Genomic DNA, 18,695 nt, shown 5'->3' on the forward strand with positions numbered 1-18,695 from the left:
ACCTCTAATTACCCCTCTGTCAAGCTCCTGAAGTTTGCAGACGACACCGCACTGATCGGCCTCATCCAGGACGGTGACGAGTCTGCTTACAGACTGGAGGTTGAACAGCTGGCTGTCTGGTGCAGTCTTAACAACCTGGAGCTGAACACGCTCAAGACAGTGGAGATGATCGTGGACTTCAGGAGAAACCTCCCTGCGCTCCCCCCACTCACCATCATGGACAGCATTGTTACAGCAGTGGTGTCAATCAGATTCCTGGGAACCACAATCTCCCAGGACATGAAGTGGGACATTCACATGTGAAAAAGGCTCAGCAGCGGTTGTACTTCCTTCGCCAACTGAGGAAGTTCAACCTGCCACAGGATCTGCTGAAACAGTTCTACACTGCCATCATCCATCCTCTGCACTTCAGTGAGCTCAGCTACCAAATCTGACCTCAGAAGACTACAGAGGGTAGTCTAGACTGCTGAGCGAATCATTGGCACAACACTCCCCAATCTCCGAGATCTGTACTTCTCCAGAGTGAGCAAAAGGGCAAAGACAATCACACTGGACCCCTCACATCCAGCACACTCACTCTTTGAACTGTTGCCATCTGGTCAACGCTGAGCCCTGAGCACCAGAACGACCAGACATAGGAACAGTTTCTGCCCTCAGGCAATCCATCTGATGAACACTTGACATACACGGAACACTCACAACACTATTTCTACATTATTTACTTAAAACACATACTTATTTATATTTCAATTTGCACATTTTTCCACTGTACATACAACTGTCTATATAATATATGTGTTCGTGTCTTGTCAATGCCATTCTGTTTACACTGTGGAGCTTCTGTACTAGAACAAATTCCTCATGTGAAAACATACCTGGCAATAAAGATCTTTCTGATACCATGTGCAATCCTTCTGCATGTTATCAGATATTGTCTATTCACTGCAGGTTTGTGTTGAAAATTGTCTGCACATGTAAAAGTGAAACCGAAAGTCATGATACCCAGAGGAAACACCCAAGTGATTCTCAGAAGTTGAAAAACATGAACAATCCTAAGTAGTAGTTCAGTTACGAGCTGAAGGACTGTGAATACTTCTGAGCATCAGCACGACAGAGGTAAGTGCTGTTAGCTTCTCTAACAATGAAATATGATCAATAAAATCACTGCATGATTTTTACATTGAAACTGATAAATTGTGAATTGTGGGATGAGGAACATACAAAATAAATTCATGACTGGTTATATGAACTGTATAGTTTAATTGATTAGTGTGTTGTACTGGTTTTGACTGGATGTCACAAATGACTCTCTTGAAAAAAAAAAAATGCATTTATTTTCTGTAGATTTCTAAAGTTGACAACTTTATTTTTGTGTTTTCCTGTAAAACCAGACAATGGACAGAACTACTAGCTCAGCATCACCTCTTACTGAGAATGGAGAGTCTTTGAGAGGCACCAACATTGACAATATATCCCGCAGTATACGTACCATGAGAAATGTGTCCATTCAAATTACCAATTTCACAGACAGGTACACCTTATCAAACCCAAGGTGAGTGAAAATGATTTAAGTTTATATTCAATTTTATAAACAGTACAGTTAAACTTGTAATACCTCTAATAGAGTTGACATTACATCAAATAATTTATTTCAAATATAATAATTTATTTATGGAATGGGTTAAAAATAACATTAACCTTAGTGACATTAAATAAATTAATAATGACTGTTGAATATTTGTTTGAATGCCCCCCACCCCTTTATCAATTTATTATTTTCATTTATAATCAAATAATTATTACAGTTTTTCTTTTGATCTCGACATAAGAACATGGCTTTTAGGTAAGAGTCTGTAAGCTCCTACACAACAGAACAACAAATTAATACAAAACAATTGACAATTTATGAGAATAAAGGCTTAACATCTCAATAACACATTACATACTAAAAATTGGGTCCCTGGTTGAAAGTAAAGGCAAAAGCAATCATGCATGATGCTGCGTTTCTGTGCTTTTGCTGCCTCTAGAACATGTTCTTATGCCGAGTTAATGAGAAAACAAGAAAGAAATATAACAATCACATATTAATCAAATAATCTTAAACCTGGATCCGTCATAATCCATCCACATCATTCGGAAAATCCAGCGTTTATCTGATCCTCATAAGCGCTCGTTATCACAGTTGTAAACACTGCGGCATCCTTCTTCTATGAAAGAAGTAAAAGCGTCACGATGGCTTGCAGGTCCAACCAATCACGACTGTAAAATATTTCCAATTTTGTTTGCTACATGCATCAGACGTAGTACAAGCACTTTTTTCTTTAGGCTTTCTTTCTTTCTTTGTGGTTTTAACATGTATTTGCACTATTATGCTTGAATTTTGAATTTAATAATTTGACTATTTAATCTGATCAATTCTTATTACTTTATTATCTCTATACTAGGATCTACACTAGCAGTGGATGTTGTCTTAATCCTCCTCAGCCTACAGTGGCAAGAAAGACCAGTGAAGCCTGCTCCTTTACCAAAACACGCTTTTCGGCACGCGGTTGTGTTGGAGTCCTGGCATACAAGATCCTTAAAGATGAAGAGGACTTTGTCGGGGATCTTGTCATAATGTTCTCTGTGCCTTATGACTACATTTGGTATAAAAACTATTTAGCTCTTGGTATTTATGAAAACCAAGTTTCATGTGATTCTGATCTGCTTTATAAAATGTATAACCTGACAGGTCCATTTACCAGGAAATGGGCTACAGGAAGTGAAGTCATGTATTCTGGACAAGGAGTTTGTGTGAAGGGAACAATGTCCCCTGCAGGCAATTCAATAATGAAAGTTGAATTTCGAGAGTTGTAATCACCAAAACTAGACAGACATGAGCAAACCACAGCAGATTCAACATCAGGGGGTCAGTGAAGGATGATTGAATATGTCTATAAACTAATACACTCCTACTGATAATATGTCTGAGTATATAACAAATCATGACAATTAAGGAAAGAGAGTAAAGTGATCATACCAGGGCAAGCTGAATTAAAAATAACAAACTCAATGCAGATGAACACAGATCCGGTAGCAGCTGGAATGTAAGACCATGTTATCGTTCTGCATAAATATAGTGACTGATGAACACTAGTTCAGAAAGGTTTATAGCACTGTTGATGATTAAGGCACATATCTGCTGAAGAATGAATTTGTCTTTATATTTTTTTCACCCACTATTGCGTTCAGTAATATTTTTGCAGTTATTGCAGTTTTCTAGTTAAAGTGAAAGATTGTTAAAGTAAAATATATTGATACTATGAATTGTTTCATTATTATGAGTCTTTCAAAGCTTAGTACTTAATCCCATCAAGCATCGCTTAAAACACAATATCTGATTTTTAATAGCTGTCACACTGAATTTTTTTTTTGTGCATATACAGTATTTCATCAGCGTACATAGCATTTAAACTTAAAAAAAATCAATTTGTTTTGTATATTTTTACTTCATTGTACAAACAATAAATAAAAATAGATTAAGTGTCTCTGTACTTTTTTTAATTTACTACAACTATATGATTACAAAAATAAAATGAAGGTGGTTAAAGCATTTAATCTCTGTTTTTTTATTGCCCTTCTGTGAGTGTTGGGCCTGTCTGTGTTGGCTGTTTCTGTATGTGAATATTTCTTTGTTTGATTTTATGTATAGCACTTTGAGTTGAGTATAGAGAAGTGTATTATAGATATGAGTAATTCTGAAAAAATACACAATCATGTGCAATCCTTCTGCATGTTATCAGATATTGTGTATTCACTGCAGGTTTATAGCACATGTCCGTGTTCTATAGCGTATAATTATTTCTGACACTGGGGAATGTTGCAGACTTTAAACTTTGTAAAACTGAAACCAAAAAAGTCACAACAGATATTCACAGGAAACACCACATTATACTCTGAAATCCCCTAATGTGGCTTTGAAAAAAACTAAACAACCCTCAATAATCTGTCAGTTTATGCTATGAACTGAAGGACTGAATATTTCTGCACCATCTAGCATGTTTAACAGCTTTGGGCGTCGGTGTCAGTCAGCCTGTGCATGCTGCTGTAAGGAAAATGCCAGCAGGACAGAAGTGAGTGCTGTTAGCTCCTCTAACAATGAAATATGATCAATAAAAACACTGCATGATCTTTACATTGAAACTGATGAATTGTGGATTGTGGGAAGAGGAAGATACTCAGATGATTGACAACTTCTACATAAAAGTGTCTGACACTTAAAAATCAGTCTGTGATGACGGCTTTTTTTTTCCTACACCACAGAACAACAAATTAATACAAAACAATTGACAGAATTTATGAGAATAAAGGATTAACATCTTAATAACCCATTACATATTAAAATCATATTACATATTAAAAATGTGGTCACTGGTAGAAAGTAAAAGCGAATGTGATCATGCATGATGCTGCGTTACTGTGCTTTTGTTGCCTCTAGAACATGTTCTTATTTCGAGATAACAAGAAGACCAGAAATAAATATTCTAAATGCATGGCCTCTTAGGCCTTCCATAGATCACATATTAATCACATAATCATATTTGAAAAATTATAAACAAGTGACATTGTTTTGGTCTGAAAATGTATATTAAACACTTGGGAACAGTCACTGAGCACTGGTTAATCTCGCGTAAACAAACCACTAAGAGTAAGTCTGACTGACAGGTAAAGCAACCAATCACAGTTCTCCTTGTTCAGCGTCATGTTTAGGGGCATGAAAATATAAAGTTAATGTTTCTATAAAGACACTACTGCATCCATCTTCTATGGGTGGTGAGCCTCTGCTCTCCTGATTTAAGGGCAGGACAGTCTTTAATATCTGTTCAAAAACCACTAGATTTCTCATTAAGATCTCTTTTGAAACAAATCTAACAACAAATTAATGTCAACACTCCCTGATATTGAAGCTATTTTCTTTTCAAACACAACCTCAAACATAGACGATCTAGATGAAATAACTAACAGCATAGGCGCTATATTCACTAGCACATTAGACACTGTTGCCCCAATCAGATTACAGAAGGTTAGAGATAAAACTCTTGCACCGTGGTATAATAGTCATACTCACACCCTCAAGAGAGAGACCCGTAACCTCGAGCGAAAGTGGAGAAAAACTAAATTAGAGGTTTTTAGAATTGCATATAAGGAAAGTATGTCCAGCTATAGACAGGCTCTAAAAGCTGCCAGGGCTGAGCACCTGAGCAAACTCATAAAAAATAACCAGAACAATCCCAGGTTTTTATTTAGCACAGTGGCTAGATTAACAAAAAAACAAAAATCTGAACACACTATTCCATCACAGTGAGGATTTTATGACATTCTTCACTGATAAAATCGAAAGTATCAGGAATAAAATAGGCTCTCAACATATGAGAGCAACTAGCGTCCCGGTCTCACCTAAGGTTCTAGACACACAACTACATTGCTTTGCAAGTACAGGTCAGGAAGAGTTAGATAAACTTATTACTACAGCTAAATCAACAACTTGTTCACTAGACCCCATTCCAACTACTGTATACTACTGAAAGAAGTGTTATATAAAGCCGGTGAGCCTCTCCTTAATATTATTAACTCCTCGTTATCTTTAGGTTACGTCCCTAAATCCTTCAAGTTGGCAGTTATTAGGCCACTCATTAAGAAACCTAATTTAGATCCTAATGAACTATCAAATTACAGACCTATTTCACACCTTCCGTTTATGTCTAAAATACTAGAAAAGGTTGTGTCTGTTCAACTGAGCTCCTTCTTACAGGAGAACAATATCCTCGAAGAGTTTCAGTCAGATTTCAGGCCCCATCATAGCACAGAATCTGCACTTGTTAAAGTTACAAATGACTTGTTCTTAGCTTCGGACAAAGACTGTATGTCACTATTAGTTCTACTTGACCTTAGTGCTGCATTCGACACTATAGATCACAACATTCTCCTACAGTAGATCGCTTACAAAATTACACAGGTATTCATGGACAGGTTTTAAGTTGGTTTAGATCCTACCTGTCTGATCGATACCATTTTGTAGAATTAGATGGTGAACCCTCCAGTTTACTACCAGTTAACCATGGGGTCCCTCAAGGGTCAGTTCTAGGACCTCTGCTTTTCTCGATATACATGCTTCCATTAGGGAACATTATTAGAAGACATGGGATTAGTTTCCATTGTTATGCTGATGATACACAGTTATACATCTCATCAAAACCAGATGAAATAACTAAATTGTCCAAATTAACTCAATGCCTTAGAGAGATAAAAGACTGGATGAGCTGTAATTTTCTGTTGTTAAACACTGATAAGACAGAAATACTACTTATAGGCCCAAAAACCAGTACACAGAAACTCTCACAATTTAACTTCCAATTAGGGGGATGTACTCTTACTAGTAGCTCGACAGTGAAAGACCTGGGTGTTATATTAGACAGTAATTTGTCTTTTGAAAATCATATCACCCAAACCACAAAAACAGCCTTCTTTCACCTTAGAAATGTTGCCAAGCTGAGAAACATCCTGTCTGTTTCTGATGCTGAGAAGCTAGTTCATGCTTTCATGACCTCTAGACTGGACTATTGTAATGCATTACTAGGTGGTTGTCCTGCATCTTTAATAAATAGGCTACAGTTAGTCCAAAATGCAGCTGCCAGAGTTCTCACTAGGACAAGAAAGTATGACCATATAACCCCAATTTTATCATCTCTACACTGGCTACCTGTTAAGTTTAGAATCGATTACAAACTGCTGCTACTTACGTACAAGGCTCTTAATGGTTTAGCTCCCATGTATCTAACTAATCTTCTAACACGTTACAATCCTTCACGCTCTCTGAGATCACAAAACTCAGGACTTCTGGTAGTTCCCAGAATATCTAAGTCTACTAAAGGCGGCAGAGCGTTCTCTTATTTAGCTCCCAAACTTTGGAATAGTCTTCCTGATAGTGTTCGGGGCTCAGATACACTTTCCCAGTATAAATGTAGATTAAAAACTCATCTCTCTAGTCAGGCATACACATAACACATCCCATCATATTGTGCACTGTTACACTTGACTTGCACATTCTTATGAACAGCAGATATGTTAATCCCTCTGCACTGCTCTTCTCTTCTCTTTTTCTACCCATGCCGAGACACCCATGCTCTGATCGTCTTCCGTGCGATAAAGTTTTTGGACCTCCACTGAGACAAGGCTGACTCTGTGAGAATCCTGAGAGATCTACAGATCTACCGGCTCCAGTTGGACTCTGTGATACTTGTATATTTGTAACCACACCATCTAGTGTCACCCATATGAGGATGGGTTCCCCTTGAGTCTGGTTCCTCTCAAGGTTTCTTCCTTTACCAATCTAAGGGAGTTTTTCCTTTCCACTGCTGCCTGAGCCACCTCAGACTTGCTCATTGGGGACAAATACATATACATACATACATACATACATACATACACACTGTGAACTATATATATCTTGAATTTTTATTATATTAATTCTTTATACTACTCCTTATGTTTATCTTTTGTTCTATGTTTATGTTCTGTAAAGCTGCTTTGTGACAATGTCCATTGTAAAAAGCGCTATACAAATAAACTTGAATTGAATTGAACCTAAAAATGCATGATCTCAGCTGGATATTCCCATTTCTCACAATAGCAGCTGGTAGATTATGAAAATGAGAATAAAAAACAAACTTAGTGACACAGTCACAAATGATTTCAGTTTATATTATATTTTAAAACCAGTACAGTTAGACTTGTAATACCTCTAATACAGTTGAAATTACATAAAATAATTTATTCCAAATATAATATTTCATTTATGGAATGGGTTAAAAATAAATAAAAAGACTTTTGTGACATTAAATAAATTAAAAATGACTTTTTTACTTCTCTATGTATCTTTTAATCTTTGTTCATTCCACAGAACACCTTTAGTCATTTATTATTCATTTTTTAGCTTTCTTTTTTAGATGTAGCTTTTTTCATTATTTTATTAGTTGTCATTTTTTGCAATAAAATAATCTTTGATGATTTTTTCTGATCGCTAGGGAAGTCTTAGGAGAACATGCATTATTACAGTTTTGCTTGTTATCTCGACATAAGAATATGTTCAAGAGGCAGTAAAAGCGCAGTAAAGCAGCATCATCACTTTTACTTTGATCAGGGACTCTGGTGATTGACAACTTCCACATAAATGCACACTTAAGAAGGAAGCTGTAATGTCTGCTTTTTTATGTCTTAGAAAATATATCAACCCTACTGCAGTTAATCCAGATGCTGTTTCTGAAAGCATGTGCATGGGTGTGGCTTTTAGGTAAAAGCGCTGAAAGAGGAAAAAGTGACTGTCTTTTAGCTCCTACACCAAAGAACAACAAATTAAACAAATTACAAAATAATTGACAATATTTATGAGGAAAACGCTTAGCATTTTAATATTCCATTGCAAATAAAAATAAACTTGAATTTTCAAAATGTGTTCCCTGATCAAAGAAAAAAGGGAATGCGTTCCTTCATGATGCTCTCCCTTCCTCTCATTCCAGATCACAATGTCATCTGCAACCATCATTGTCCACGGAGATTTCTGTCTGACTTCATCTGTCACCCTGTCCATCACCATAGCAAACAAAAGGGACTTAAAGCCGATCCTTAATGTAGCTCCACCGCCATCTTGAACTCTGTCTGACCTACAGAACATCTCACTGCTGTCATACTCATGTAATACATATCATGAATTACACTGATGTACTTCACTGCCAATCCTGACATCCTCATACAGTACTATAGCTCCTCTCTTGGCACCCTGTTATACTCTTTCTCTAAATCCACAATGACGCAGTGCAGCTCCTTCTGACTATCTCTGTACTTTCCATTAACATTCTTAGGGAAAAAATTGCATCCCTAGTGCTTTATCTGGGCATCAAGCCATACTGCTGCTTACAAATATCGACTTCCTTTCTTAGCCTAGCTTCCACTGCACTTTACCATAGCATTATTGTGTGGCTCATCAACTTTATAATACCTCTGTTGTTGCTACAACTCTGCACATCACCCTTGTTCTTCTTATATCTGTCAGACATATTACAAGTACTTTTTGCATTATTCTGTGTTTCTTTGTTAATGGTTTAAAATTAATTTGCACTATTATGCTAGAATTTTGAATTTAATTATTTGACTTTTTAATCTGAGCAATTCTTATTACTTTATTATCTCTATTATAGAACCCACACTAGCAGTGGATGTTGTCATAATCCTCCTCAGCCTACAGTAGCAAAAAAGACCAGTAAAGCCTGCTCCTTTACCAAAACAAGCTCAACGGCACGTGGTTGTATTGGAGTCCTGGCATACAAGATCCTTAATGATGAAGGGCACTTTGTCTGGGAACTTGTCGTAAAAATTTTCTGTGCCTTTTGACTACAATTTGTATAAGAACTATTTAGCGGTTCAAATTTATAAGGAAGGTACATTCACCAGGGAAAGGGCTACAGGAAGTGAAGTTATGTATTCTAGACAAGGAATTTGTGTGAAGGGAACAATGTCCCCTGCAAGCAATTCAATAATAATGGTTGAATTTCGAGATTTTTAAACACTAAATCTAGACAGACATAAGAAAACACTGCAGATTCAAGACCAGGGGGTCAGTGAAGGATGATTGAATATGTCTATAAACTAATACATTTCTATACTAAACTCAATAACAGTAATTTCTCTATTGCAGTGTTGAATATTTCCTGTCAGTCCAATTATTTCTATCTTACTGTACATTAAAATTCATTAATCCCTCAGTGCAATGCATTTGTCTGTTGTCAAAATGTGCTGATAAAATGCTAAACAAAGCTGATTCAAGATCAGATCAGTCAAGGATGACAGGATTGTAATATGGTGACTATGAATAACAACTGATAATATGCCTATGAACTAATACACTACTACTACTATAAACTAATACTCAATTACTACTACTACTACTACTACTACTACTACTACTCCTACTGTCATTTCTCAATATATGCCATGCATAATAATCTATGATCAGAATATATAACAGTTGTTTAAGTATTTATTATTACTGTGATTGCAAAAACTGTACACATGAACAACATACAGTAAACATGAAAGATATTATTTGTGTGTTGATATGTATGTGAGAATTCAAACAAAACATGCTGCAGGACTGACACTTGAGTCATTCAAGAGATTCAAGGTTCAAATTCTCCATTTTTAAAGGTTTTCATTATTTTAACTCAAAGGATCTCAGCCCTGGTCCTAATGTATGCCTTATCCTGCACATTTGAGTGATTTCTCTGCTCTCAATGCTCCTAATTCTGCTGATGCACTGATTAACATTCCTTCTAAAGTAAATTTGAGTTGTGTTAGAGCCAGAAACAGGAGTTAATCCATTAATACATTAATTCAATATTATCTGATACAGTACCAAGTCAGTAGAAAATTCACTTTTATTCTTATCAAGCAAGGTACTGGAGTTAATAATGTGCCACATTGCTAACTTATTTTTTTATATTTGATCATAAAAGTCATAAAAACTGTAAATTTATAGTCTGTAACCATGGAGAATCTGGACAGTTTGGTATATTATCTACATTTAAAACTATTCTTTAAAGTTAAATATTTGTTAAGTAGCTGATGAGTTAATTAATTATTATTTGTTATTATTTGAAAAGTTAATGTGGAAAAGTCACTCTGTGCCTGAAAACAATCATTTACTGGACCATTTCATGCCATAATTTGCTTGGCAGTGAGTATTTAACAAATCATGACAACTACAGTGAAAGATTGTTAAAGTAGAAACTACTGATACTAAGAATTGTTTGATTATTATGATTCTTTTAAAACATAACACTTAATCCCATTAATAATGGCTTAACACACAAACTCAGATTTTTATGTTGGCTTTGTAGAAGCCAACATTCTGTTTTCCTATTTCAGCTTAGACAAAAATTTATAAAATTTAATGCGGCCTAGAGCTTTCGAGCCACATGCACCAAATTCGGATATGCTGTAGACCCTGGTCTGTTGCTATTACTTTTCTAAGCGATCCGAGTACCGGTACTTCCGGTAACAGGTCTCAAAGTGGCCTTTTTCCCATAGACTCCCATTATAAAATTTGGAGGTTTATAACTCGGCAAGCTTTCGAACTATCTACACCAAAACTCGGCCAGCTCCTTTAGGGTGATACTCTGAACAAAATTTTAAATTGGTGTACCGACTGGCCTTTCGGTTGTCCCGCAGCCCCGCCCCCAAAATATGCAAAATCAAAAAACTTTTTACAACATGGACATGTGACATATCAAAACACTCACAACAATGAGGGGAACTTCCTCAGGAGTATTCGGATGACGTCACATGCTCGTCTCCACTTGCCTCCAAAAGTAACACTGACCCTTATGTCCACTCACCTCCAAAAAGCAGCAACCTTTGCGAATACTTGCCTCGTCAAAGCCAACATCAAAGTTTGTCGCGATGAACTTTACAAATCTAGTTTAAATAGCTGTCACACTGACATTATTATTATTATTATTATTATTATTATTATTTTTATTATTATTAATGTAATAATTTTTGTATGGTGCATTACATGAAATATATTAAAAAGTTCTAGAATTTTAAATCTTAACCTGTTCTTGACCAGCCAGTAATCTTTTTTTTGTTTCCTGCCATAACCAACAGCCAGGACACCATGATCCAGCTCAGTGCTGCTACAGTCTGGCTCATCGTAGATACCTTAAAGCAATTATGTGGTGGTCAGTTATTCCAGCATTATGGAATCAATTACTACATTTGTTAATCTGTTAATTAACAGACCATAGATTATGTCAAATAAAAGCAGACCATTAAATGACAGCATTAAGATTCAGTTTTAAATGTGAGACTCACCAAATTTATAGAGCTGGAAGGATATGTGGGCTGCATCTATGGCAACAGAAATTGGTCCAATGAAGGCCACAGCTTCCTGTAGAGCTTCCTCATCTCCACTGTTTATATTCATGTAGCCATTGCGGGTGGCTCCCACAGTGTCTAGATTAAAGCTGCAATTATCATCCTGCAGAAGGCAAGAGGAAAGGGTCATTAAGGATAATAGTAGTAGCTCAAGTGGTTAAGGCTCTGGTTTGTTGATCAGAAGGATGGGATTCAAGCTGCCACTGCTGGGCCTGTGAGCATGTGCCCCCCTACCACAAGGGTGTTATCATGGTTGACCTTCACAGTGCTGCAATGTACTGTACATGTGAGAAATTGAATGCCTTCTCATTCATGCCAAAGATCCTCTTACTGCAGATTACTGTCAGTTATAAAATAGTATGCTAGCTGGGTTAATAAATAGCTATCCTCTAAAACATTTTTTATCCTGCAGTAAGCATTCACTAAATGTTTGATATGCCCTTCAAGTCATGTCCAGCTGTTTGTCGTATTAATGTATTTTTATGTTCTGCTCACTTTGCCCTCATAAGGATAGGACTCCTCTGTGTAAATTCCATTGTTGTCTCTAATATATTCAAAAGCCGTGTTCATCAATCCTCCCATACAACCAAAGTTCCCATATTTCCACGAGCAGTCCACCAACTGCTGCTCGCTCAGTGACACCAGCTTCCCCGTCTTCTTTGGAGTCTGACTTTCCAGCGAACCTGTCTAAGAGAGGATAGATGAAAAACAAAGATTTCTATCCACAACACAATCTGCAAATAGGTCCACTTCTTATACAGCATGTAGTAGCAATTGAGGCACAAAGGCCATGTTGCATGTGTTAAAACTGCCCTTACTGCACTAAAGGCCCAGCAGGATCCACATTCCTGCTGGTCTTTAACATCAGTCACGTATCCCTCTTTTATCCATTCCACAGTTTTTGGCAGAACAGCTCTCCCTCAGAGGAATGTAGCTGCACTGTTTCCTGTGGTCCTTTTAAATGATCTGAGACAGCCTTTGAATACAGAATTTCTGTACTCCTGGTTATCCTGTTAGAGATGGAGATGCAGTGAAGTCAGCTACATGTTGTAGTCTTGTTCATCAGTGAAATGGATGCTTTTCTGGTTCATGCATTTGAAATGTTTTTATTCATTTTTATTCTCTCTCTCTCTCTCTCTCTCTCTCTCTCTCTCTCTCATCCTTTAATTTCTTCTGTAAAACAACAATTATTTTTTTATTTAGGAAGGAGGGTAATACTTTCTGTAGGAGCTGAATAAGCTTTCATTACCTACAAAACATATAAAGTTCAATTCAATCATTACAAAAACATAAGTTTTCATGTAACGCATATTCAAGTTGTGGAGATCAGTATAATGGATAATTTCTTTTCAAAAATATATTACTTACCATGTCTGCAAAATAGGTCATGCCAAGTCTGAAGCTCTTAATGCCCTGGTCAGCCTGCATGTTGTGTTCCAGGACCAGCTTATGATTTTCCATCCAAATCATCTTACGCTGAATCTCCTCCACTGCAGACTGATAGATCTTACCTAGAAGGAAAAAAAATCAACTGATCCTGACAAAAACATATTGTACTTTGTTACTTTTTTCTTTACCAATTTAAATAAGCGTGTGGATGTGAGACAACCAAACATGTAGATTTTCAAGTTTAACAGTTTGATTAGATGTAAAATCATTTCTCACCAAACTTCAATTTCCATGCATTGAAGTCCAGGTCTTCCAGAGAGACGCTGACTACACTGGCCTGAGCCACAAGAGTGGTGAAGAGGAGCAAAATTCTCATTCTGCAAATAATATTTTATTGTGTAAGGATTTGCTTTCTTTAGTCCACATGTCCTTTGTTACTGCTACTACTGACTCACATATATGTCTCTTTAAATACCAAAAAATTAAAATTTTATCTGGAGTGTTCAAAATGAAAGATGTGCTCAACCAGTCTGGTTGAGCACACATGGTTGTGGTATGCGGTATGTACCTCATTTTCTGTGTTTCTTGAAACTTGAATTATTCTGCAAATGGACAACTGTCATAGGTTTCCTGTTATATATAACTGTGGCTTTGATCAGCTGATGCTCACACATGTGACCACAAGAAATAAGAGATTTTTTTTTTGTAGAGGAATTGCATAATTGTATCCAGATGATTCTACACTATGGTGGACATGACCCGTGCTTGTTTTCTCATCATGTATCATTGAATTAAGTGATTAGCATTGAAAAATATAAGATTTAAAAAATATTTAAAAAATCAGACTTGCAAACTACTCCATAAAAACTTGCAAACTGACTATATAAAAAGGGATACTAAGCTCTTATTTTCTTCCAGTTTCATTTTCACTTAGAATTGTTGCATTTTAAAGTTGAAACCTCAGTGACTTTTAATAACTAACCTCAAAAACTAATCTAAACCTAACATGATATACAGTTAAAGAATAGAAATCTCTATCACAGTTTAAATTAGCATATACTATGTCTGCACATACAGTAGTTGAGTGATGTGTATAATATGTATATATTTACACACTTTATATTAATATCTGTCTAATTTATTTTACAGTTTTAGGTTTGTTAGATTGATTCTTTAGGTTGGTTTTAGGTTCTAAAATACTGTAAATTCAATTCCCTTGTTTGACCACTCAACAATAAGCAGTTTCTTTATTGATTATTCTTGATTATCACTCAATAATCTTCCAGTCTCTTCTGATTCAGAAGATTTTTTTCTCTCTCCATTTTATTGTACAGTATAGTGTATATGGGGCAGTGGCGGCTCCAGCAGTTGTTAATTAAAGGATTAAGCAAGGCCCTTAACCCTCTCTGCTCCAGTGGTGCTGTATTATAGCTGCCCCTGTGCTCTGACCCCAACCTCCAAAGTTGGGATATGTGAAGGAAGAATTTCACTGTGCTGTAATGTATATGTGACAAAATAAAGGCTTCTATTCTATTCTGTATCATGGGCAAGTGGTATGTTGAACTGCTGATTGTGGTTTGTGAGTTGAAATCCCAGGACCACCAAGATGCCCCTGCTGGGCCCTTGAACCTCAAATTCTCAGTTGTATGAAAAATGAGAAAAAAAATCCATTCAAATAAATTCAATTTAATTAGTATAGTGCTTTTCACAATGCAAATTGTCTCGAAGCAGGTTTATATTTAGAAATATAACATAGAATAAAAATGACAAAAAAATAAAAAATAAAATAAAAATCATTCAAAATCATCAAAAATTAAGTTTAAAATTAAATTGATATTTATATTTCTTTCTGATGAGCAAGCCTGAGGGAGATAAAATATGAGTCACTCTGCATAATGGCATCTACCAAATGCCGTAAATGTAAATATCATTATTCAGCTGCTGAGTCACACTACAATTTAATTTGTCACTCTGTACAATGTGCAAATCTCTAATCTCTAATGATTTTATACTGTGTGCAATATATACTAATCACTAGGTATTGGAAGCCTAAATTATTTCCCATTGTACACTGTTGATATCACTCTATACTTTCATTTTCAATAATTAAAATCACACATAAGCAAATGTTTATACACAATTTACACATAGATTTTTTACTTCACAATTATTAAATTCTATTCCATAAAATGAACAATGATGAAATAGGAAACCAGTAACTGGATTCTGGAAACTGGAAATTTAGTAAATGGATCTCTGACTAACATCCTTTACCCTCAGTTGCTCTTCATACCTGAGATAATTTCCAAAGAAAGGGGAAAGACAAAAGGATCACTCACACCAGGAAAAGCTGAAATGAAAATCCCAATTTAATATACATCAGCAGTATAATTTTGCATGAATATATTAGCAATTCATTTTAAATTTAACAAAGGCAAATGACAGAATTTTTTGAATGAATATAATCTGTATCACAACATTTTTGAGACTGTGTGCATTGTATTGCATAAATATTCATTCATTCATTCATTCATTCCTTTTCTACCGCTTATCCGAACTACGTCGGGTCACGGGGAGCCTGTGCCTATCTCAGGCGTCATTGGGCATCAAGGCAGGATACACCCTGGACGGAGTGCCAACCCATCGCAGGGCGCGCACACACACTCATTCACTCACGCAATCACACACTACAGACAATTTTCCAGAGATGCCAATCAACCTACAATGCATGTCTTTGGACCAGGGGTAAACCGGAGTACCCGGCGGAAACCCCAGAGGCACGGGGAGAACATGCAAACTCCACACACACAAGGCGGAGGCGGGAATCGAACCCCCAACCCTGGAGGTGTGAGGCAAACGTGCTAACCACTAAGCCACCATGCCCCCTGCATAAATATATCACATTGAAAATCAATTCATGTAGTTTTTTCCACACACCTGAAGAAAAGCATGAATATAATTGCAGTTTATTTGTTAACTGCTTGCTCCGTGAATGTGTAATCCCTCTAGTTCCTCAACAGCACAGGGAACGCAACACCAAGACTATGTTAGTTTGGAGTGAGTTTTGTGAATGCACAGTAGTACAGTTTTATAATTGCCATATTTTAATAACAGGCAACTTCTTGTCCCGAAAGCGGTGAATGAGGAATTTCAGGAACATTGATCCGCCATAACACGCCCAAGTAAAATCAATGACATCCACCTGGACCTGAACTTTAAAAGCATGTTTTGAGCTCAGATTTCTGGCCAATCATTCTACAGCTCCACAGCTGCAGACTTTTGACATGACTGCCCCTGAAGATTTGTGCACAGTGACTCAAAAAGGCCTCATGATCTCTCAACAAGCTGACGTAACTGATGCAACAGGATTTCAGAGCGATTTCCATTGAAAAAGGTTCACAAAAAGTCATAAGACTTCTTGCACAGAAGCAGACTTAATGCCTTGGCTGGAAATTCAGTAAAAATTTTGACAAGCTGTGCAACACAGAGTCAAAGGACTCTCTTTTCTTTAAGCTTCCACTGATGCAAGAGCTGACTAGAAATAAGTAATAACTTTTAAACAGACTGACATCAAGTCATGAATCAGGACCAACCTGACTTCACTATAATGTTTAAACTACATTTAATGAATTAGATTTGATTTCTTGACTGGGGTAAAACCAAAGGTTTTACAGGTAAAGGAAATTTTCTGGCATCATGTGACTAACATTTAATAAATCCACTCATTCCATTTAAGGGTAAGACAGAATTAATGTTATTTATTTTATTTAAGCAAAATTGCCATTAAATGGTCACATAGTCATAGATGTTCAGGAAATCTAGAGATTATTTAGACATGAATCAGAAAGGCAAAGGAAATTAAAAATGCAAGCTCAAGAGAGAGCAAAGAAGGTTCCCATAGACGTTTTCATGTAGTCCTAGTGTTGCCTAGTATGGCTTAGGACCAAAATACATTACAGATATGCTAACTGAATATAAACCAAGCAGACTACTCAGATCATTAGGATCAGGTCAGTTAGAGATACCAAGGGTTCACTCAAAACAAGGTGCGTCAGCATTTAGTTATTATGCAACCTATAACTGGAATCAGCTTCCAGAAGAGAGCAGATGTGCTTCAACAGTAGACACTTTTAAATCAAGATTAAAAACACATCTGTTTAACTCTGCATTTACTGAATGAGCACTGTGCACTGCACACTGACTGCACTTTTTATCCAAATCACTTTTACTCCTGTTTTATTCTTAACATATTTTAAACTGTTTTTATCAAAAAATCACATTTATTTTTTTAATTGTTCTTTGTTTTTATTATGATTTTATCGTGTCTCTTATTTTTGCATATTTTTTTTCTCTCTTATAAACTGTTTTCTAATTTCTATGTAAAGCACTTTGAATGACCTCTGTGTATGAAATGTGCTATACAAATAAACTTGCCTTGCCTTGCCTAGTATTTCACCCACCTGCAGAAAAGCATAAATTCGTCATGTTTTTGCAGTTATTGTGTAATAAGATTATGTAATTTGTTTCAAACATTTTCTTAGAATTCATTGTTGGCGTTCAGTTTTAATTCATTAAAGAAATCGCTTTAATTTCAATTCAAATTTATTTGTACAGTGCTTTTAACAATGGACATTGTCTTAATGGTAGTGGGAGGGCAAGTGTTTTAGAACCTGAGATGTAATTAATTAAATTTTATTTCAGTACAATCATGTTTTCGTGTTGCTCCTTACGGCACTGAAGGCCCAGCAAGAGCCACACTGCATCTGGTCTTTAACCTCAGTCACATACAGATGTGGCCTTTAAAAATGCCCATCTCGGAGAGAAGAATGCCGCGAGGACTTCCGGCATTCTGCGGCAGTCTATCGAAGGGGGGCCAAATGTTCGGAGCAGGAAATACAAAACCTGTAGAGGGCAGTCGTGTTTCATGTAGGCTGTATGTAGGCTAGTCTTCATGTAGGCTGACTGCAACCTGCGTGGCGCAGATCGATTGACACATGAGATCAATGTAACGCGCGAGTGACAAGCTTTTGAATGGCTTTATATTTTACATTGCTATTATTTGAGTAAATGTAGGCAACATATAATAATAATAAGAAGAAGAACAAATGTAAATTTAAAAAATCCCATAGCCAACGGTGTTTCATACAAAAAGTAAAATAAAAAATCTAAAATATTTTAAATGTAAATTAATAATGTAAACATATTATACAATCTTAAAAAAACCTTTGAGTGTTTAAGAGAAAAAGTGTTATTATGCACCACCTGGTGGATATTCTGTGAAGCGAAACACATTAAGGTGATTGCTAAGATTGTTCCCCCAAACAGAAGTGCAGAAA

General features: G+C 36.2%; 1 protein-coding gene and 1 pseudogene across 1 annotated transcript; one reads left to right on the forward strand and one right to left on the reverse strand.

The window, feature by feature from the left end:
* Positions 1–1,019: 1,019 nt before the first annotated feature.
* On the forward strand, positions 1,020–3,432 carry LOC132852170 (uncharacterized). Its single transcript, XM_060879240.1, has 3 exons — positions 1,020–1,116; positions 1,392–1,552; positions 2,445–3,432. The coding sequence occupies exons 2-3, from the start codon at positions 1,395–1,397 to the stop codon at positions 2,854–2,856; spliced, it is 570 nt and encodes a 189-aa protein (XP_060735223.1). The 5' UTR covers positions 1,020–1,116; positions 1,392–1,394; the 3' UTR covers positions 2,857–3,432.
* A 7,297-nt stretch (positions 3,433–10,729) lies between these two features.
* LOC132852011 (procathepsin L-like) lies at positions 10,730–13,744 on the reverse strand (annotated as a pseudogene).
* Positions 13,745–18,695: the final 4,951 nt, after the last annotated feature.

This window comes from Tachysurus vachellii, chromosome 10 (assembly GCF_030014155.1).
Source record: "Tachysurus vachellii isolate PV-2020 chromosome 10, HZAU_Pvac_v1, whole genome shotgun sequence".
Classification (NCBI taxonomy): domain Eukaryota; kingdom Metazoa; phylum Chordata; class Actinopteri; order Siluriformes; family Bagridae; genus Tachysurus; species Tachysurus vachellii.